At 37.0% G+C, this 21,510-nt stretch overlaps 3 protein-coding genes across 8 annotated transcripts; 2 read left to right on the plus strand and 1 right to left on the minus strand.

Moving 5' to 3' along the window:
• Positions 1–959: 959 nt before the first annotated feature.
• arr (low-density lipoprotein receptor-related protein 6) lies at positions 960–9,455 on the minus strand. 2 transcript variants are annotated; one of them, XM_066737725.1, is made up of 8 exons: positions 9,046–9,455; positions 4,397–6,359; positions 4,035–4,319; positions 2,348–3,969; positions 2,098–2,271; positions 1,759–1,983; positions 1,192–1,629; positions 960–1,092 (listed from the first exon to the last, which is right to left on the minus strand). In XM_066737725.1, exons 1-7 carry the CDS (start codon positions 9,113–9,115, stop codon positions 1,256–1,258), a joined length of 4,713 nt encoding a protein of 1,570 aa, XP_066593822.1. In that variant the 5' UTR covers positions 9,116–9,455; the 3' UTR covers positions 960–1,092; positions 1,192–1,255. The 2 variants fall into 2 exon arrangements, with proteins under 2 accessions (XP_066593822.1, XP_066593813.1); XM_066737716.1 differs by having other exon boundaries at positions 1,759–2,271.
• A 196-nt stretch (positions 9,456–9,651) lies between these two features.
• On the plus strand, positions 9,652–13,028 carry LOC136779866 (germ cell nuclear acidic-1 protein-like). 3 transcript variants are annotated; one of them, XM_066737777.1, is made up of 9 exons: positions 9,652–9,760; positions 9,903–10,041; positions 10,107–11,135; positions 11,203–11,404; positions 11,471–12,017; positions 12,086–12,198; positions 12,267–12,374; positions 12,449–12,672; positions 12,908–13,028. In XM_066737777.1, the coding sequence occupies exons 2-9, from the start codon at positions 9,978–9,980 to the stop codon at positions 12,913–12,915; spliced, it is 2,295 nt and encodes a 764-aa protein (XP_066593874.1). In that variant the 5' UTR covers positions 9,652–9,760; positions 9,903–9,977; the 3' UTR covers positions 12,916–13,028. The 3 variants fall into 3 exon arrangements, with proteins under 3 accessions (XP_066593874.1, XP_066593883.1, XP_066593866.1); XM_066737786.1 differs by having other exon boundaries at positions 12,916–12,981; XM_066737769.1 differs by having other exon boundaries at positions 12,449–13,017.
• Positions 13,029–13,354: 326 nt separating this feature from the next.
• On the plus strand, positions 13,355–21,505 carry yem (yemanuclein). 3 transcript variants are annotated; one of them, XM_066737740.1, is made up of 12 exons: positions 13,355–13,654; positions 15,361–15,480; positions 15,582–15,683; positions 15,810–16,067; positions 16,164–16,332; positions 16,433–16,916; positions 16,988–17,149; positions 17,217–17,297; positions 17,441–17,476; positions 17,741–17,857; positions 17,950–18,126; positions 18,821–21,505. In XM_066737740.1, the coding sequence occupies exons 1-12, from the start codon at positions 13,463–13,465 to the stop codon at positions 20,088–20,090; spliced, it is 3,168 nt and encodes a 1,055-aa protein (XP_066593837.1). In that variant the 5' UTR covers positions 13,355–13,462; the 3' UTR covers positions 20,091–21,505. The 3 variants fall into 3 exon arrangements, with proteins under 3 accessions (XP_066593837.1, XP_066593846.1, XP_066593854.1); XM_066737749.1 differs by having other exon boundaries at positions 16,164–16,320; XM_066737757.1 differs by lacking the exon at positions 17,441–17,476.
• Positions 21,506–21,510: the final 5 nt, after the last annotated feature.

The raw sequence follows: 21,510 nt of genomic DNA on the forward strand, positions 1-21,510 counted from the left end.
ATTATTAACATTGAACTATAAATTTATGGCACAGTTGTTTTTAATTATTACGCAGCTAATCATGTTGTATGCATTTCTGTCATTACCATGTCATATAATTTTAAAAACAGTACAATTTATTCACAGCTGATGTATAAAATTTTGATTTAATTATTTTGCATAGCAACTTTAACGTGAATTTATATATCCATAAAGGAATAACGATATAACATTTTGTAGCGCGATGTTTAATTAATATTAATTCTCATATTATCAATAGACAAAAAGCTTAAACATAATTTGTTCCATAAGTTTCTAAAAATTATTAATAGTTACAATTAGTCTAAAAGATTTAAAAAATCTATACATGCAGTTAGCTCCAAAATTTTTTGCGCAAGTATTTGCTCTAATGTATCGAACAAATGATCCAATAAGACGACATAATTATAAACAGAGATCATATAAAAACGATTAATGAAATATTTGATGCAGCCTTTGGTTAAATGCCGCTTCAATTAAGGAACATAAAATATACATACGTTTAATAGCGATAACGATTATATATAATAATGTTATGATATACTTTATATCACAAGTAACAGAATGAAGAGAAAGGAAATAATGTTAATTTTGATTTAAATTAAAGTATGATGTACATATTTTACAAGAGTACGAATGGGGAATTCGCTCTATTAAAAATATTTCTCCTATCGTTTGTACATTAGCCTAATATTTACATTATTAAAATTTTTTTAAAATTTCCACAATCTGAAGTAAAATTAAACTATAAATATAAAATAGGCACAGTGGTGTGAGCTTTTTTACACGATTAAATCAGTTTTACACAAGACAACTGTTTGCATTTAAATGTTATATAAAATGTCAGTTATAAAATACCAATCTATAGATCCATATGGAGCTAATGATTTTAAGATAAAAATTTTTAGGCAATTTTTTAATCTAACCTTTGAGTAAAAATTCTTGCTTTCGAATTCCAATTAGTCTATGAATTGCCCAAACGATGTCTAACTAATAAAAGTAGGTCATCAAATAGTTCTACCAGTAGAGTGTCTCAAATTGAAGGGCTCTTAATCCATAACAATTTTTTAGTGGCTAAATAAAAAAAATTTAATTTTATCTTTGAAATAATTCATTTGGTTTGAAAATATTAGTGTAGCATAAGTTAACTAAAAACCTTATATAAATCCTTACCTTTTATTATTTATTCAGGTTTTTCAGTGATTGATTGTTTAAGGCAGTATTAATATCAATAAGTTTATGGTACCGGTGATGGTGGTGGTGGTAAAGGACTGAAATAAGTAGAAGATCGCGAACTTGGAGAAGGAGGACAGCTAATAGCTGCATCACTGTGATAGATAGACCTGGGCGTTGGTGGTGGAGGAAAGGGCTCAGTTTCATAACGATAGCGGACAGGATAGTTACTGTCAGACTCGTCACATACATCTGTGCTACAAGGAGTTGGTGGTGGGGGTTGATTTATACTCCTGTAATGTCTGTATGGCTTGTAACGAGAAGCATTGCTACTTGAGCATCTCGTCGAATTTGCTGTTGTTGCTGGACTAGGCGGAGGATTTAAAGTCTCTTGGGGATATCCACCAGCCGAACTTCCCCGCGTTGAACTTGACGCACCTAAATGTTTCATTTGAATTGTTTTAATATAAAAATTCTTATTGTTATATTTTCTTAAATTTTTATATTGTACAAATTTATATGACAAAGATATATAAGTTAAAAAAATGAAATAGAATACGAAGCTACCTGTTATATGACTGCGGTCATAACTGGATCCAATACTGCTACCGTTCAGCATTGACATTCTCATAGCCTCCATTCCAGCTTTCAGATCCTTTCTGCCGTTCTTTTGTGTAATCATTGGTTTTGCTAACCTGCCAGGTCTCGGGGACAAAGGATCACCGGCGGAATCATGAAGTATATCAGGTAGTTCCTCGTTATTGGCCAGTTTTCTTCGACAATAGTAAAAACCTAAAGCTATGATAATTATAATGGCTAACCCAACTAGCACTGCTACTATGTAAGTGCTCTTGCCCGTCTCCGAGCTTGGCCCAGAATCCTGTCGATGATTATTAGCTGACGCACAGACTGGAGCAGTTTCGTCACTTCCATCCGCACAGTCTTCCCAGCCATCACAGAGATTTGTACGGGAGATGCAAACTTCGCTCCTAATGCATTGAAATTCACCCGGCTGGCAGCAATTAGCTTCGTCGAAGCCATCATGACACTGTGGCGTGCCATCGCAAACCCAAGACATTTCTGTAAAAATAATCAAAAGATTAGTCGTTGATTCTTCAAAGTCAAGTGTATGAGTATGTATGAAAATTTTCATTACCAATACAATGGCCACTTTGACACTTAAACTGATCCCGTGTACAAGCGGGACATCCTAGTTCGTCGCTCCCATCTGGGCAATCTATTTGATCGTCACATTTCCAAGATGCAGGAATACAGTTTTTTTGCAGTCCTTTGCTAGGTGTACAGGTAAAGCGGTCATCACCACAAGCTGGAGCAGTTCTACAAGTATGCTCATCCTCGGACAAAACCAAATCCTTTGAGCACGAGCAAACAGAGGAAGTTGTTCCTATGCAGAAATGCGAACATCCGCCAAAATTGTGGAGTGGACTACAAACGTGGGACTCCATCACGCTGTCATCAGGTGTTCTGACGGTAATTAAATCAGTGAGAGAACGATTCATTAATGTTTTTCTGTAACTACCAGTGATTTTATCAACCCTCTCTATACTCGAGGTTTCTCGATCAAACCAGTAAAGATAGTCGAAAAGGATTGACAGATGAGCTACAGATCCATGCTCAGTGGAAACTAAAATTTTTCGATTACTTCCATTGAAACTTGAGAATTCGATAACTTTACTATGCGCCCAATAGACTACGTTCGACACTGTGTCAACTGTTAAACTTGTCGGTTGTTCTAAATTGGAGGCAATAGTAGTTCTATCCTTCCCATCCATTTTACTCATCATAACTCTCATCTTGATTCCAGCATCTATCCAAAACAATAATCTTCGCTCTGAATGAATAGCTATGTTTCTTGGTTTTTCGCCATCTTCTTTGACGACTACTCCTAAAATGGACATATTATCCAATCTGGTCACATTAATTACATTGTTTGTTGAGCACGACCAGAATAATAATCTGCCAAGTGGATCAAGCGCCAAATCAAATGGGTGCCCGTGTCCAGCGGGTATCACTACATCGGCGTGAGTTTTATTTTCCAGAGCCTTTTTAATTGATAAATTCCTTCCATCAATCCAATAAATATGTTGAGTTATTGGGTCGAATTCTATGGAGCGAACATTTTTCAATCCTTGTATTCTCAATACCGTGTCTGGACAGTCATCAATATCTGGTAATATTCGACCCATTGCATTTCGCAAGCTATAAATCATAAAATGACTTGGCGCTATGCAAGTTTTATTATCTGGTGCTAGATTGTAATGAGTCGGACAGGCACATTTGTGTGAAGTAGATCGGCCACCATCCTCACCAGGTAGCGCAATGCAGAGATGACTGCACTCTCCGTTATTATTGGCGCATGGATTCCAACCGGATTGTCTCGACTGATGACAGACTAATAAATCTGTAACTTCCTTCAGTTTATTGTGAATTTTTATCCTATCAGAGCCAGTAGTTTTATTCGCTCGCTCTACTTCGCCAGTATTCCAATCTGTCCAGTAAATATAATCTTTGTATTGCGTGATACTGAATGGATAAACTATCCCCTGAGATATGATCGTCACTTTCTTCTTCATTTGTAAATCATAGCTATCAATAGCAGGAGTAAAAAGATCTGCCCAGTATAATTTTCTTGCAGTATGATCTATCGTTAGACCATTGGCTTTACCGACAGACGATAAAATCACTTGACGTTGATATCCATCCAAACCGGCTCTTTCAATACTTCCACGATTTCCCCATTCAGTCCAATATATATGCCTAATAAAATTATTAAATGGTTGATAAAAATCTATAAATATTTCTATTTCACAATTGATAATTACCCTCTTTCCGGGTCAAGGGCCAAGCACGTAGGCTCGATAAGGTTTTGCCAAACAAGCACTCTTCTGCTGCATCCTTCCAGTCTGACCATTTCTATCCTACGAATTCCCGTATCGCTCCAATATAAATTGTGAGCGATCCAATCAATAGCCAGTCCACCTGGATTCTCCAAACCAAGATCAACTATTTTCTCCACAGCAGAACCATTCATGAATGCACGTGTAATAGCTTTCACGTTGTTATCCGTCCAATAAATTCGTTTGCTACCAATATCAAAGTCCAAGGCGCTAAAAATTAATTTTTATTAATAAAATTAACAAGTAAGAACATTTTGTATATAACACATAATTTAAGAGATCCTTACCTCGCATCTTTTATACCAGTAACAGGAATAATATTATCATGATTATGATGTTCTATACTAGCCCGACCAATACGATCCTTCCTGGCAAAAAGTAGAAAAGCCTCTGGTACCACGCACGTTTTATTATCGCTGACAAGCTCGTAGTCTATCTGGCAAGCACATACGTATTTATTTTCATGTCTGTTGAGACACAATTGACTGCATCCACCATTATTCCTAGCACAGGGAGTAGAGCTGTTATACTTCCCAAGACGAACAGCCTTCAGTCCCATGACGTTTGGTAGCTGATCAATGATAACTTCACGTTCACCACCAGTCAACTTATGAGCTCTGTCAATGCTGCGCCTCTGCCAATCAGTCCAGTACAAATAATCACCTAATAAGCTAAGACCAAAAAGATGAGGAAGATTGTCAGTGATGACCTCTCTCCGATCCGTTCCATCCATATTACAAACTTCAATTTTATCTGTCTTAGCGTCGCACCAATAAAGCTTCCTCTTCTCAGTATCCAAAGCTATTCCATTAGGCCAAATAATATCCTTTGTAATTAACACCACTCGAACGGTACCATCCAAATTGCTCCTTTCAATCTTTGGCTTCTTTTCGTTCCAGTCTGACCAGAACATCCAACCAAGGTCTGGTGCCAGAGCAATAGCTCTGGGCTCGATCAAATCCTCGTTAACCAGCACTCTTCTGTGAGTGCCATTCAGCCTAGCAACTTCAATTCTATCAGTCCCAGTATCAGTCCAGTAAAGATTCCTAGCAGCCCAATCAACAGCAATTCCATCAGGACTATGAATCTCAGTCGTAAAAATATCCTCCTGACCAGATCCATCCAGGTAAGCTCTTCTAATCACATGAACCGATTCATCAGTCCAATATAGCATCCCATCTATCGGATCAAAGTCAATAGCAATCGCATATTTGATTCCAGTCAAAGGTAAAACAAAATGCGTGTAATCCGGTGAGTCCAAGGACAACCTGCATATTTCGTTTCTCTGAGCGATCAGCAGGAGCTCCGTGGGACCATCGGCACAGGTAAAATTATCGATAAGTTTAACACCTGTGGGACAGGCACAGGTATAACCTGGCGGTTCAGTGCTCAGTAAACAAAGATGCGAACAGTTACCATTGAACCTTTTACATGGATGATCGCCCAATGGCTGCCTTCTAGCATCCCAAACTTCGATATCTCCTGGTATATACATTCCGTGATAGAGTTCTTTAGGCCGTGCTGGTACTTGGGTCTGCCTGACGTCGTGATAATGAATTCCCCAAGTATTCCAGTCCGTCCAATAAAGTCGGTGCTCGAAAAATGTGATGGCAAAGGGATACTCGAGACCTTGATTGATAACTCGACGTCTGTTCTTACCATTGTAATCCATAACAGCGATAAACTTGAGACGTCCATCAGACCAGTACACCAGCTCCTTGTCGTAATCTACGGTGAGACCATTGGGCCAGAATATGTCATCCGACACGATGACCACTCTCGTTTTAGGGTCACCGTTCATTGACGCTCTTTCGATTTTTGGAACGTCTCCCCAATCGGTCCAAAAGAGATAACTCCTCATGGGCACCAAGGCTATAGCTCGTGGTTGGTAAATGTCCGTCCAGAAAAGAACTTTTCTATAGAGGCCATCGATGCTTATCACCTCTATTCTATTCTTTTCTCCATCGGTCCAGTAGATTTTCCCGGTGTACCAGTCGCAGGCCAAACCATCGGCCGACATCAGACTGGAATTGACGATGGTCATCGTTTTGCCAGTGTAACTGCCATTCGACTGCATGCACAGGATCGTCTCGTTGTTGTTGTCTGACCAGCAAACTAAACCTCGCTCGTAGTAGAAATCCAAAGCTGCGTTCACTTCCAGCTCCCTGACGATCGTCACGATTTTGCTGGATCTGGACACGTTCGCCACACGGATGTCCTTGTTCGTGGCGAATAATAATAATGGTGATCCTGTATTCGAACAAAGACATAGTGTATTTATTGAGGAAAGTAATTATTTTTTTTTTCTTAATAGTTATGCTGTTTGTGTAATCTTTTACCAATTTAAGGGTACTCTAGTGTTTTTCACGAGGGTTTTGTTGAAACATCAGGTAATAGTTTCTAATTTCTTTGGGAATCATGATAATATGTTAAATAGGGATATAGTTTGATGGTAATTTTAGTGATAATTTTGTCGTATTTGAACTCGAAAATAAAAATAAAGAAATAAGAAGCAACAAATGTTGATGTTTGAATTTAAGAGTTTAACATTTTACACTTTTCGCAGTAGGGCTGTTGATAAAAAATATTAGACGATAGTATTCGATGTTTTGAAAGTAGTTCTAGTGGAATCGATTAGTTACTAATTGTGTAAAAAATATTTAATTGATTTCTTTAATTACATAAAGAAAAATAAATATTAAATATGTAGGATCCTAGTTTACTAACAAGGAGGACGAGACAAGTGCGCAGACAGACAGTTCAAGATACATAGTTGCTTTTTGTAATACTTTGATGAAGACAGTCCTTAAAATAAATACTAACTTTAAGTAAATATATCGTGAACATTTTTTGATTATCCTTATATTTCCTACAAATATATTTAATAAGGCTTGATCGACCCAACCGTAACTTCGTGGAGTTATCTTTGGAGCGTAGAATATTATCGACTGGTATTTTTTAGTAATTCTTCGAACTCTGGAAAATGGGAAATGCTACTTTTAATTTAAAGAATGAACTTTTGGCGGTAAATTCTTAAAAGCCAATTTCTAAACTCAAGCCCGATAGAATTAATTTTAAAAATAACCTAAAACTGTACAACAATTCGAGGTGCGTTCAGAACAGTAGTTTTTTTTAGGAAATGCTGTGATTTTTGGTATGAAATTAGCTACAGCTCATTTTTTAAATTCTTCATTCTTGCAAAATAAAGAGAATTATTGCTAAAAATAGCATAGAACAGAAGAACTACGGAGAATACTATAAGGACTCCCAAAACAATTGAAGATGCTAGTAAGTGAGATACCAGCTTTGCACTGGTCTTTTCTTTTGAACGTAGCTAGTTGAGATGCTGCTTCGAGTCTCTTGGAAATGTTTTAACGTGCTTAGAATAGTGTACACCTCGTCTAATTAGAGATTCGTCAACAAAGGCCCTCCTCTTCACTAATCGACGTTGAAAACGCATTTGCATTACTTGGAATTTCATTGTTTTGTTTTATCATTTCTTTCTTCGGCATGTAAACACTGGGGGATTTTTAGTTGCGACTGTGGAATCGAATTTGTTGCATTAGTAAGAATAGATGGGAGAAGAGAAACGCAGTGGGTTCGGTAGTGGATCCCGATTACTCACACTTAGATAGAAAGGCTATTGGTTGGGTACAGCACAACAACACTAGGGCAGCCTGAGGTTGTTAGAACGGCAAAGCAAGCGAAGGCCCCCTTCCCCCTCTCAAAGAACCGGTGACCTCCACACACCATCTTCCCCCTCCCCTTATTGGACCCTCCGACGTGATCTTTACAACCATGTACCTCTAACCATGTTTCTTTGACTCCCTCTTATATTCTCGTATACGCTCTCCTCTCCTACACTTTCTTGTGCCAGTGTCTTGTTAGCGTACGTTAGCCCGAACGCTCGAACCATCCAGCATCCTCCCAGGCCTATTTCGTATATCTGCATGGCCGACGCACGCAACCCCTCCCCCCTTCTCTCTTCTCACCACTCTTCCACTTACATTTTAGTCCTTTTTCATTTCAAATCCTGACATAAATTTGGTTTCAGTCCTTAAAATTATTCCAGCTCCACAAAGGAAAACTTACTTATCCAAGAGCGTGTTTATTTTTGGTAAAACCATCTAACGAGACTTATCAAGCTAAATGTTATTTTTGCATACAGGCAAATGTTCGATCCGTTAGTTTAGAATATATCAAAGCTAGCTGTCTTTTGATTTCTTGCAATCTTATGTTGTATTTCTTGGTAAACTGGCAATGTTCTGTTTACGAGGTTGCGATTGAATGGAGGCAAAGAAAGAGAGAGTGAGAGTGAAGGGAGAAGAAAAACCGCAGGAAAAGAAGAAAGCCAGCTAGCAAGCAAACAAGCAGGCAGTGGAGTAGAGTAGACCCAGCAAGCAGACTGGGCATTCGGGAAGGTAGCGAAAGAAGGATCTACATTCCTGAGGTTTAGTTTATGCTGCCTACGGTAGCGAAGCACAGAATTATGCATAATTTTTTTCCTTGTAAAACCCTGCACCAGCTCTCAGTGGATATAGAAATGCTTTGTTATACGTTTGTTGAGAAGTTAACAATCCGTTTTCGCATTGACGAACCAACAAATTGATAGGGTCTTGTAAATAATGTATATCAATAATGCAATGACAGTAAGAAATTTTATGACAGTAGCTATATTAGAGAATAGTATGTTTATAATATGTAATTGATTGTATTCTTATTTTTGTAAAGAAAAAAAAATTAAGGAAACGAAGTAAATCTTTATTGCACAAATAAAAGTAGTAGGGAGAATCAACATGCGTTGAGATAAACGATTTAAAAACATGTAAGAAGCCGACTGTTTATGGCGGTACATAAATTATGAAACCTATTGGAGTGATACAAAATTAAGTACTATTCTTCATCATAAGGCTTCTTATTGAAGTTTTCGACTCACCATTGCAAGTAGCAATGCTACCGCTAAGAAAGCAAACTGCCAGGATGATTGAAAGATTTTCCGAAGCCATCTCCTAGGACTTGGATGAAACGCTTGTCCTGCACATTTTGCTCACGAAAATTTCTTTATTAATTCTGCACATTGCACTTCGTCACTGCCGGGATTCATTACTTTTTTAAGCGTTGTTTTTTTCGTAATTACACATTTAGGCTTCAGTTTATCACGACTTGGGCTTCAACTGGGCTTCCCAACACACCACAAGTACTGCCCATTGCTGCCCATGCTTAATGAAATGAACTGGTCACATAGCACAACACACTACGACTACACTCTCTTTACCATCTTTACACACAACACCACGAATCAAATACTGACATAGAAGAACTTTCGGTGTTCCAAAGTTCCGGACAGTCCGGTCGCAATGCTTGCTGGTTGCGTTGGTTGCGTTGAATGCGTTGTTGTTTTTAGCGCGCGCTTTATGATGCGATGCGACGGATGCGACGCTAACGACATCGTGTGATTTTTGCTTCAATCCTTAAGAAATTTCAATGTTGTCCTCCCTCTATATATATATTTTTTTAATGCTTCAACGGTTTTAATTCAAACATTTAAGTTGAAATCGTAAACAAAAATGGTTTGAATAGTTTAAACTTATTTTGCAAATTTTTTCTTCTTAATGAATTAAGCTTTAAAAGATGTTATGCAAAAGTTAAAGGTAAATAGCTGTAGATACCTTAAAACTCTGTTACAAGCAAAAATCGTAAACTAATATAACTATTTTGTGTTGTGACAATGCTATGTTTACATATTTTGCATTCACTGAGGTATATATGTATTTTTTTTTTGTTTCCCCACAGATATAAAGTTGAAAGTCAAACTACTCAAACTCAGTACTCAATAGTTACTGTTCAAACTATTTCTACATTAGAACCATGAATGATCACAGTATGGATTTAGAATCAAAAATTGATTATTGGAAAAGCAGATCTTTAAGAGGTAAATCAAGTAATATTTTATCATTTCTTTTTTTGAGAAAAATATTAATATCTATTATTTTATAGATGTACAGTATTGTTTAAATTCTGACCATAACATCAGTGAAGACATTGATGTGCCTACATCCCAAGATGTTGTATTAAAGCTTTCCGATGATTCTATGGAAAATGATAGAGTTGATAATTTTATTACAAATACATATCATTATAGGCAAAGCAAAGAAGCTATAATAATTAGTGATTCTAGTCCAGAATGTGATAAATTTAACAATGTAGCCTCACTGAAAGTTACCAATGAAGATGAACTGTCTGTTCATCCAGCTATCACAGACGATTCTGCATTTGTTAGAAAAATAAAAAAATTTAATAGAATCATTAATGAGACAAGTTCTGAATCAGAACTAAATATTGATGAAACTTCCAAAGAAGAGTTATTAAATTACAAAAGTAAAATTATAAAAGATACCAATAAGGAATTGCTTGAAACTCCAAAATGTAATTTGTCTGAGAGAAAAAAAAAACAAATTTGTAAATGGCTGGATAATAATTCTGTAGGATCTTGTAGTGATGATTCTATAAGTTATATACCTCCGAGTCAGAAAAACAGTGGAAGTGGCAATAGTAGCTTAGAAAGACTAGAAAAGGACTATGAAACACCTAATAATAGAAACAAATTTTTTAAATATAAGACACCTTGTCAAACAATTGATAGGTTTCCAGAAAGAAGTAAGAAAATCAATCTTTCTACTCCTAAGAAAATTACTAGTTCAGGAAAGAAAAAGAATTTGACTAGTTACCATGCACCTCCACCAGCTAGTTCAGGAATTAAGAGTCATACGGATACTTCTGCTAAGGGAAATCCAACCAATCAATCTTCTCTGACTCAAAATTCACCAACTAATGTTGATGTTAAAGAATATACAGACATTTTAGATAAATTATATGGTAATGTTTGGAGAGAAAAGGCTAACTTAATATTCTCAGAAAAGAAAAAATTACCTGTTCGTACAATTGATAGAGCAGTTCAAACTGAAAAAAAATGTACAAGATCAAAGACATGTATTTCAGATTTGGAATCTGATACATTTTCGAATTGTATGTATTATTCTGTTAAGAAAATAGTATGATTTCATTATTCTTATATTATTGTGATTTTTTTTAGTTGCAAAGGGTTTGAAGCCACAATTAAATTCTACAAAACGTACTGACATAAGTAATCATAGAAGAAAAGATAGTTTTATCAATGACGATACGTTAAGCGGCGAAGAGACGACAAGTATTTATCACACTGCTTTAACAGACATAAAAGGTAGACGAAGCCCGGAGAAAAATACTCCTAGAGCATTACCGAATTCAGTTAGAAGGTATGGTATTATGAATTATTTTTATTTTTCCAATAAGAAGAAATGATTTTGATATTTGCATTGCAGAGTACTTGCAATCTGCGACTCTGACAGTGATTCTGACAATGAAAGAGTTCGTGTATACGACAAAAACTGTATACATGGACGAAGATTAAGCTTTGACGAGGATGAGACTAGCTCAACCACTAGTGAATATGACCCAGGGGATATTATTCCCCGGAAAGAAACTGACAATAAAGAGAAAATAAACACGGGACAAGCTAAGACGTATATCACTCCGAAAACTGTCAAATCAAAAAATAGGGATATAAACAACTATGATTTAAATAAACCTAAAACATTTTTAGAATCCTTGTCTAATAATGTGCCTATCGAAAAAGCTCATCCAGATGCTAAAAGATTTAGGATTGATTTTAAGAAAACTAGAGAGGAGCTTTGTAAATATTTATTTAAGCTGTTTAATGAAAAAGTTTTTGACAAAAAATTACCGTCCGATCTCCCAATGGAGTGGAGTGTTCGTATGACAGGAACAGCAGGATTCTGTTACAATAAAAAAATCGTTAAAACCTTAAGCGGGATTATAAGGTCGTCAAGAATAGTTTTGTCTACAAAGGTAATGTTTTAAACAATAATTATATAAGGTTTTTAATGTCTAAAATATTGAAAAAAATTCTTATTTAGGTTATAGATACGTCAGATAGATTAAGAGATACTTTAATACACGAAATGTGTCACGCTGCGGTTTGGCTATTAAATGGAACTAACGATAATCACGGACCTCTTTGGAGATCTTGGTAAGATCCTATTTTAATGATTTTTTATTATCTGTTCTACTTGTTTTATACTAATTGCATTTTTCTAGGGCTACCAAAGCTATGGAAGTATTTCCAGAACTTCCTCGTATAAAAGTATGCCACGACTATAAAATCAAGACAAAGTTTACTTATAAATGTACAGGCTGTGGATACAGGTATGTTTTTCAATAGATATGTGCAATATTAAATACCTGTTTACATATATGTTAAGCTAAAAATATTTTTTTAGTATTGGTCGACATTCCAAATCATTGGATACGGAGAGAAAAAGATGCGGCATTTGTTATGGAAAATTTGAATTATTAATAAATCGGACAACTAAGTCAGGAAGAGTAGAATTGAAAACACCCGGTACAAGAGGGCCGTCAAAGTTTGCTCTTTATGTTAAAGAGCATTATAGTACTGTGAAAAAAGAAAGAAATGTCAAGCATGCAGAAATCATGAAAATCCTAGGTCAGCAATTTTCCGCTTTAAAAGTAGTGCAGCGGAATGAATTAGAGAATCAATCAAATTCTTCCAACTGAATCTTTGAATAGCAGCGAGCTTACATACATTATTAAAGTTTTAACGTTAATTGTATATATGTATACACTTCAACAGTTCATGATGCTGGAAGATAATTATTAATCAATTATATTTCTGTTTTGTACATATAGAGTATTTCTTAAATATAATTTTCATATTTCAGGCTATTAGAATAAGAATAGTGCTACGATCTATGCTATACCAATTGCAGATTATACGATTATTTTAAGTCTAATTTTTTTAAATTGACCATCAGTCTTGTAATCAAATAAATAAAAGATTTCATGAAAACAAATGTGGATTTAAAAAAAATATAAGGAGAACCATATCTGAAGTAAAAGTGTACGTAGCGTAAAGGAATTCGGAGTCTTTTGAAACGAAAGGGACGGCTACTGTGTTGACTGCTGTGGAAAAAGTGCATTTTGAACAAACGAGGCTTGAGGACTGACGCGCCGGCGCAGAGCAGAGAACGCGGATAAAAGTTCGTAGTATGATAATGGCGGCGAGATAGCAGCGCGGCAGGCGACATAACGGGGATAACTGGTATTAAATCAGCAATCAGCAGTGTAGCAGCAGCTAGCAGCGCACTCTAAAAACAGTCGAGCCGAAGATGGCGACATGTGAGTGGCGGTGTGGAAGCGGTCTTTAGGAGAAAGGACCATGTTGCAGTGTCCGCAGTGTTTCAGTGATCCGTTTTGAGCCCGGTGCAAATGTAGGAATGTCAGAGGCAAAACGAATACCTCTGCAGACCCTGGAGTTTCCGGAATCCTTGGGCCACGCGGCCAAGAAGGAGAAAAAAGGGGAAAAGGGCAATCTCGCGCCCTCCTTCCGCTTTACACTCGCCCTACCGGAGTCCAACGAGAAGGCATGTCCCGAGTTCAACTATGCTCAACTTCTCAAGGCGGCCGAGGTCAGTTTCATTCAGCCATGACGCTTGAAAATCTGTCAGCCGAGGAGACAAGATCGCTTCGATTGCACGTAGCCGTCCGTTCCGTCGGACGGACGCGCACCGGTATCCCGATCCCGCTCCCGTTCCTAACGGCCTCATCACCATTTTCGTCAAGAATATCTAGGAATTCGCGATGAATTCCCCTCGCTCCCGAGACCCCTACCTAAAGCAGATTCGCCTGCATCGTCAACCACAATTGTCACGCGTCTCGTGCACATATTTTTTCTTTGTCGACTATTTCTCGACGCTGTCCTCGTCACAGTTATCTCCTTCAAAATTCAAGTACATCTCCTCAAGCCACATTTCTCTTTATATGTAATGAGTCTCCTTTCCAGCCTAATAATTCAGGATGTAGCGCGATGAAAAGGAACACGATCGATTTGTAGAAATTGACGCGTGATGCTTTCGACCGCGACCGACAGCTCTGCTCCTTGCTCGTTGTTCAATTTGCCACCACGTTGTCATCAAACTACATCGAAATTTTCCACAATTTTCCTTCAATTTTTTTCGAAATCCCTCTATTTCACGTTAGAGTCGCGTTACGTGCGAGTCTGCCATCGGGCTGTCAACATTTTTTCACGCATCAAAATATCCTCTGTACGTTTTTCTATCGTCTTATGCACCAAGCGTTGTTTACACTTCCAAAATTACTTCCATCACTGTGTTTACTTTCTATTTTTTCCTCCTTTTTTCTATTATTATTGGAAAATCGATATTATCGCGATCAAACGACTGTCCAGTTAGAACACGTTACGCGCGAGCTGTCCCAAGCATATGTCAGGCTTTCGCAGACATCTTTTCTCCTTACCGAAGCTTCGATATGCTAGTTTATACGTTTCATTGACTTTCGCTAATTACTCCATTCCCCTCCCCCTTTCATTATTTTATTTTATATTTTATTCGTTTATAGTGAGATTCACTGTTGTTTGATCAGTCGTTGTTATTGTTTTGACTTTTTTTTCAATAATTTTCTAGACGCGTATGTTAACAATCGCGCTCGTCGCGTGAAATGCGAATCGGACCTGCTGAACCAATAATTGGCACGATTGATTCTGAAAGATTAATGGAGAATTTTAACCGCGCTGAAACCGATATAGTCGCATTTTGGAAGTGCGCATTTTCATTCATCCGTTCACATAAAAGTGAAAGCGCGCATGAATTCTCTATATTCAATTGTTAGTTCTGCTTTAATAACCATTGGATAATTTTTGGCGCTGCGTGAACAATTTGAAAAGTATGTTATTTATACGAGACGGAAAGAAGTGTGAGTGATTGATGTGGAAAGGTAACATTTTTAATCGAGATAATTTGACGGTTATCGGTGAGATTGGAGATTGTTTAGCCATTAATAAATTTCTCGTTCTTGAGAACGGTCACTTCGTGCAGCGTCCCGGTATCAGGAGAGCAAGAGACATTAGAAGCATGCGCGTCTCAAACGGGATGAGCGGGAAACTACAAGGAGCGCTGCTTCTGTTCGACACATGCATTCCTAGTAACTACAAGCATTTCGCACACCCTTTTGACAGTTAGAGCGACATTTTTTCTCAACGCATGTTTATCGATCTCGCAGCTCCTAACGTACACTGACATTACAGTGTTTTTTACTTCCAGGAAAAATTCACCATCTTTATTCGTTTTCCTAACCTCACTTATTTTTTGTCGAACAGAAAAAACGCAAGAAGGAAAATAAGCGAGATGAGAATACCACGAATGGACTTGATCCTCTCGACGACGAAGAAGACGATGCCAAACTCAGGGATATGGCCAGACGATTCGAGGCGAAATATGTAAGTAATTATGATAAGAGAGAACATTAATTTATATCGAGTGCAGTGCAGCCATTGTAAGAGAAATATCGATTGATTTTATTAATTTACTTTTGTTTCAGGGAACGGCCTATAATAATAAAAAGAGGCATAAGAACGATGCTTACGTCGATGTTGGTGCTGGATACGATGAGAACGATTCTTTTATCGACAATACTGATTTTGTAGGTTGCAAATAATCATTCTTAGCGTGCATCGATATTTCTGTGTAAATGCACAAGAGAACACGATTAAAGTTTAATCAATGATTAATAAGTAATTATTAATACTGCGCTTTTGTGTTTCATTAGTACGATGAAATTGTCCCTGAGGACGTGACTACCGCCCATGGTGGATTCTACATCAATTGTGGAGCTTTGGAGTTCAAAGAAGCTGATGGACAGTCGTTGATCAATCTTAATGATAACAATAACGACGACGATGAGAGCAGCTTAATCAGCGAAAATGATACTGAAGGTGGAGATAGTCCCAAACGAAGGAATAAACGTATTTTGAGCTCTTCCGATGACGAAGATATGGAAGAGAACGCTAATGACCAACCCCGAAAAGTATAAAAAGAGCTTTGTAGTTTATAGAGATACCAATTGTTTTTTTAAACACGTACAAAAGAATTACACACAGACGCTGATCTTTTACTGTTACAGAAACCAAAATTGGATGAGAATGTTAAAAAGAAATCAGCTGATAATGTAGTAAAGAAGAAAAAATCACACCACCATCCACCCTCGGATCAACCAAGACAGAATTTGCAAAACGATCAGCAAAAAATTGAAGCGGCCAATGCAGAAGGTGGCGGCACGGGTATACACATATGTATATATTAAAAACCTAGATTTATTCTAAAGTCAAACAAACAAACAAACAAAATCACAAAAAAGATGAAGAATGATGATTTTTCTCAATGTCGATTTAGCACTGGAGGATCAGGAAGAGAGGAAGAAACTGGATAAGGAAAAGCTGAAAAGTAAAACTAACATGGAGAAAAAGTTCGATATTAAGAAGATTGAGAAAAAGTTCGATATTAAGAAATTGGAGAAAAAGTCGTCGTCCAGCAATACCAATGGGTTTGACGCAAAGAGGATCGAAATTAGAAAAGTTGTCGTAAAGGACAGTAATGTTGATAACGCAATTGAAAGAGTTGTTAATGCAGCAAGGAGAGTGGAGGATGAGTCGAGCAGGGATACTTTGGATTCTCCTATGTCCAATAGATGCGCTGGTTCTGAATCGGAAGCTGAGGAAATTGACAAGGAAGATGGTAATAAGGATCAGGCTCCCTTGCCCGATTCATTACCGGAAGATATTAAAGAAATCATTAATAAGTTAAAACTTTACGCGGAAACTTGCAAAGAGGGGAAGAATAAATTTATCAATCCTTCGGTTAATTCTTCCTTATTTAGGTATTTACATTGAACAATTTTGCTTTTTTTAAAATAATTAAATTATCGATTTAAAAGATGGAATTTTACAGTTTAGAGAAGAAGTTGAGGCTGCCGCATAATTTAAGCCTGAGAACACAAACCTACTGTCATCTTGCTTCTTTTCTACCTTATAGTAAAGCAACTTTGGCTAGTAAAGCTAAGAAGTTGTACCTACAAGATGCTGATCGTAGAGTCTTAAAACCTGTGCAAAGGTAACATAGTTTACTTTTCTTTTTCTAACCGATATGAGCCAATTAAAAAATAATACTGATAATTTAGGCTTGAAGCGCTTATCGAAAAGGCTGTGCCTTCTGTAATGGAGAAGTATCAGAAAGAAGTTCAAAAAGTCGCAGAGGAAAAGTGAGTATAAATATAAATTTTGATCATCGATATTGCATAGCTTTTTTTTTTTTTTTTTTTTTTACGATAAGAGCATTAAAGGTAGAATGAGCAAGTAATATAATATTTTTATTTTTAACTTACTGTAATTTTCTATTTCTCAGTCCTCAATTATACTGGGAGATATATCGGTACTGTTGGTAAGGTGGCCCTCGTAAGAGGAATCCCTATCTATTTTCGCCTTTCCATTTTTTCTTCGGTATCTTAGTATTCTTTTCATTACGGGGCTTTTTATCATCAGTATCAATGCTTAGTTCGTCACTAGAATCATTGTTTTTTTCTTATTTCATTAATCTATCAATTGTGATATCGATAAAGAAGCCTTTGCACCAAAAGCAAACCATTAGTTTCAATTCTAGTTGCAAGAGTTTCTTTCAACAATTCTAAGCATTGTTTATTTCCAGGGAGTCCGTTGAACCATCCGCAGTATCAGGAAGCTCGGACGAGGAAGAAACTTGTTCGAAAAATCCCGAGAAATCGAAGCTTCCGAAGAAGAGGTGGCCGTGGACGGAGGAGATGAAGTAAGCATTTTCAGTTGTCTTATTATTCATCATATCCCATTAAGGTAAAGAAAGGAGGAAAAAGCTTACTCTGTTTCTCTTATCTTCAATAGACAACTAGTCCACGAAATAGGTAGTGCGAGGAGGCAGTATTTCAAGATCTTGAGACCGAGAAAAGAGACAATAGATACCTTTGTGGCTAATTTTATGGATTTAAAAGTGAAACCTCTTTTCCCACCGGGATTTGTACGATTATCGACATTATTGAAATACGCTAATCTAGAACCAGTGTAAGTAGACAAATTTTTTCAAATTTCGCCAGTCATTCATACAATTATATTTATCTTTTTGTACTTTGCTTAGCGCATGGAAATGATCCTGTTATTTTCTAATTTTATCGCATGCATTATAGATAGATTAACTCCTAAATGGAGGCCTACGAATCACCTCATCATATCGATCCATTCGCATCAAAAATCCAACATCGAGAAAATGGCTACCTATTTCTATTTGGCCATTGTGTGTTTTAGGGAGGTGATTGAATTGGATTAATATCACGATTTCCTCTTCTTGGAAAAGATTCAGTAATGGGGCCTTGTATATTCCTAACGTACTATTGAGAGATAATTATTTCTACGCTTTTTTTTAATGTACAAAGCATATTAATTTAATGATTGAAACTTTCTGTACATTTTTTTATATTTTCACTATCTCTCTCTATCTATCTATGTATTTAACTTTTTTTTTTTGTTAGCTGAAGGTATTTATTTTGTAATTAATGTTCACTGTGGTTAAATTATTGCGTAATTGAATATATTTTTTTTTTAATTTACCCATCCTCTATCAAACGCTTTAACACTGGGTGATGCACTAGTTTTCTCCACAATGTATACACAGTACTTAGCATTTCATGTGTGCATACTGAATTTTGTAAATTTCGTAGTTTAGCGAGAAATGAAGATCATGTTTACTTTGTGATTCTAGTGCGAAAAAGAAGCCGAAGAAGCCAAAGGAAGCGTTAAGTAGTAATGATCAGGCGCCGTCTGGAAATTCAATGCAAAATTGTACAGTCAGACTGGAAAGTAGCACTGCCATTGAGAAGGATAAAGTGTTCAAGAGCTCCAAGAATGGTAGCACCGTAGGTGAAACTATAGGAAACAGTTCAGCTGTGGAGGTGATAAAAATACACGATGGCAATGAAAAGAAGCAGCAAGTTTCTAAATCTAAAGAGACGAGGATCAAAGAGAGTTATACCAGCCAGCACGAAAAGCAGCAGCAGCAGGAAAGTGCACAGCAAGCTTCTGCAAACAATTCGTCAGTAGGAAAGATTTCTTTGGTTCCAACGTCTCAGTTAATGGCGCAGAAACCCAAAGATCACGTGGACAAATTCAATTTAATGGACCTGACGAGTAGTTCCCTTTCGATAACTCGTGTCAGTGATTGTCACAAGATCTCCAAGATTCCTGAGCCGAAAAAGGATGTAGTGTCGATAACACCTTATTCCGAGTCGTTGCACATCTCATCTAAAAAAAACGAGATCGCCTCGAGTGGACACTTGCAGCATAGGCAAGATTTATCATCGTATTCCACTTCTTCGAGCTATCCATTATCCGAGGACAAGGCGACGCACAAGCAAGTTTCCTTGAAGCACAGGTTGCCACAAGAAGCCGACTCGATAGTGGAGAGGAGGAACGATGATAAAGATATTGACAAGCAGGAGAAGAGGGATAAAAAAAAGGATCGTGCCGGGGAAAATAAAAGTAAATTACAAGATATTAAGAAAAGGAAGAAGGATCACAAAGAGAGACTGGAGCAGACAGGAGGAGGAGGTAGTAGCTCGGAAGGAATAGTGCCTATACCACAGTCGGTGCCCTCATTATCGAAAGAGGAGCAAGAACAAAGGCAGATAGAGGAGACAGTGGCTGCCACGAACTTTTTGAGCCAGATAATAAATGACGACAGTTCGGCGAGACATATATCTGACAAGCGAAAAGATGGGGAGGCAATAATCGATGATAATATCGGACTGATGCAAGCTACCGAGCAGGAGAAGGACGTTCAGATGGTTATGAGATCGGTAAAGGAGCTTCAGGAATTGCAAGAGATGATGTATTCCCCTAGTAGCTCGCCGATTGGCGGGATCCAAAAGCCTAACAAATCTGCGAGTCAATATCTCAGCTATCAGGACGACTATCAACGATTGTACATCAAGAAAGAGGACAATGCTAGGTCTAAGGATGAATCGCATTGGTGAAATCAATCAAAGTTATCGTACTTCGGACACTGGCGTATTATTGCACTGAGCTCGGTACTTGAACAAAAAGACATTAATCAACTCTGTCGATTAGGGGAGAGAACTAGTATTGAATGAAAGCGCGTTACTCGAGAAAAGCGTTCTTCCAATATTACGAGTAAGATTATCTCTGTCGAGAATAGGTCGTTATAGAATGCTCTCCGTTGGGAGGAAAGTCGCGGGCATAAAGATAACAAAAGTATTTTAAATAATCGCCAAAACGTGTAAATACCATATAACAATAATTTGCTATATGCTAAATTCGAGCGTGTACAGAGTAAGTATAAATTATAAACAAAAATTACTTTAATTCAAGAAAACCTTGTACATAGGTTAGTATCCTATTGGTCTCTCTGACTGGGATGATCAAAGTTCTTTTATTAATAATAACCTCAAGATTGATCCGTCGCTTTATGTATTTCGCGCGTATATACGTTCTTAATTTCTATTATATCTTTTTATTACAAGAGCATGGTATATAAACGAAAAGTTGTTCGTTCTATTCTCTACCTTCGTGTAGGTAGAGTAAATCTTATAAAGTAACGTGCTTCTTTAACAGTATTTCCGACTATTAGTCTGTGCTCACAGATGCTTGTGCGAGAAATGAACTGTTTGCGAAAAAGTTGCTATAGTTATTCTTAAGATGAGAAATTGACGACTAAGAGTGCAAGTTTTAATTTGGAATATTCGATATTTATGCGATAATTACTTATGACTTTAAACAATATTCTATCTTCCATTGAACGCTGTTTGATACTGTATTTTAAGAGGGTTTCGTTGTATTATAATCCATTTTTTTTACTGTAAAATTTGTGTGACTCTTGTGTGTGATTCGACTGAATGGTAGTAGAAAGAAATTGTGCGAGTTTGGCATTTGTGGACACAAGTGAACTTTAAAAAATGTTAAGAATATTTTTGAGTGGGATGAATTGACACTAGTACAAGTAATCCACTTCTCCTAGTTTCATTTTTCGACACCGAGATACAAATACGATTGAGTATGTACACATTTACATCTTTAAGGATGATCAGTAAGAAGGCATAAAATATAGGTTGTCAATATTTTTCAAGTATATGATGTACACGCCTCTTTTTGTCCACTCCTTTAAATTGCGGTCTTAAATAATTTATTTCCAAGGCCCGTTCAACTAAGGTCGTATGACTGCTTTAAATTTTCCGTGCTTCCTAAAGAGAATCGTTGACATTAACACCATTGGAAATGCACAGTAACAATGGATGGGGAAGGGCGAGCTGCATACAGGATGCATTTCGTTTTGTCGCTTTGGCAAGGACATTGACTTTGTTATAAAAGTTTCCTATTGTAACTATTGTTCAGTATACTGTTCAACTTGCTAATGAAACACTCTTGTAGAATTATTGA

Source organism: Prorops nasuta, unplaced genomic scaffold, assembly GCF_024137725.1.
Source record: "Prorops nasuta isolate Cenicafe-Biocafe unplaced genomic scaffold, Cenicafe_Pnas_1.2 PNAS00002, whole genome shotgun sequence".
In the NCBI taxonomy this organism is placed as follows: domain Eukaryota; kingdom Metazoa; phylum Arthropoda; class Insecta; order Hymenoptera; family Bethylidae; genus Prorops; species Prorops nasuta.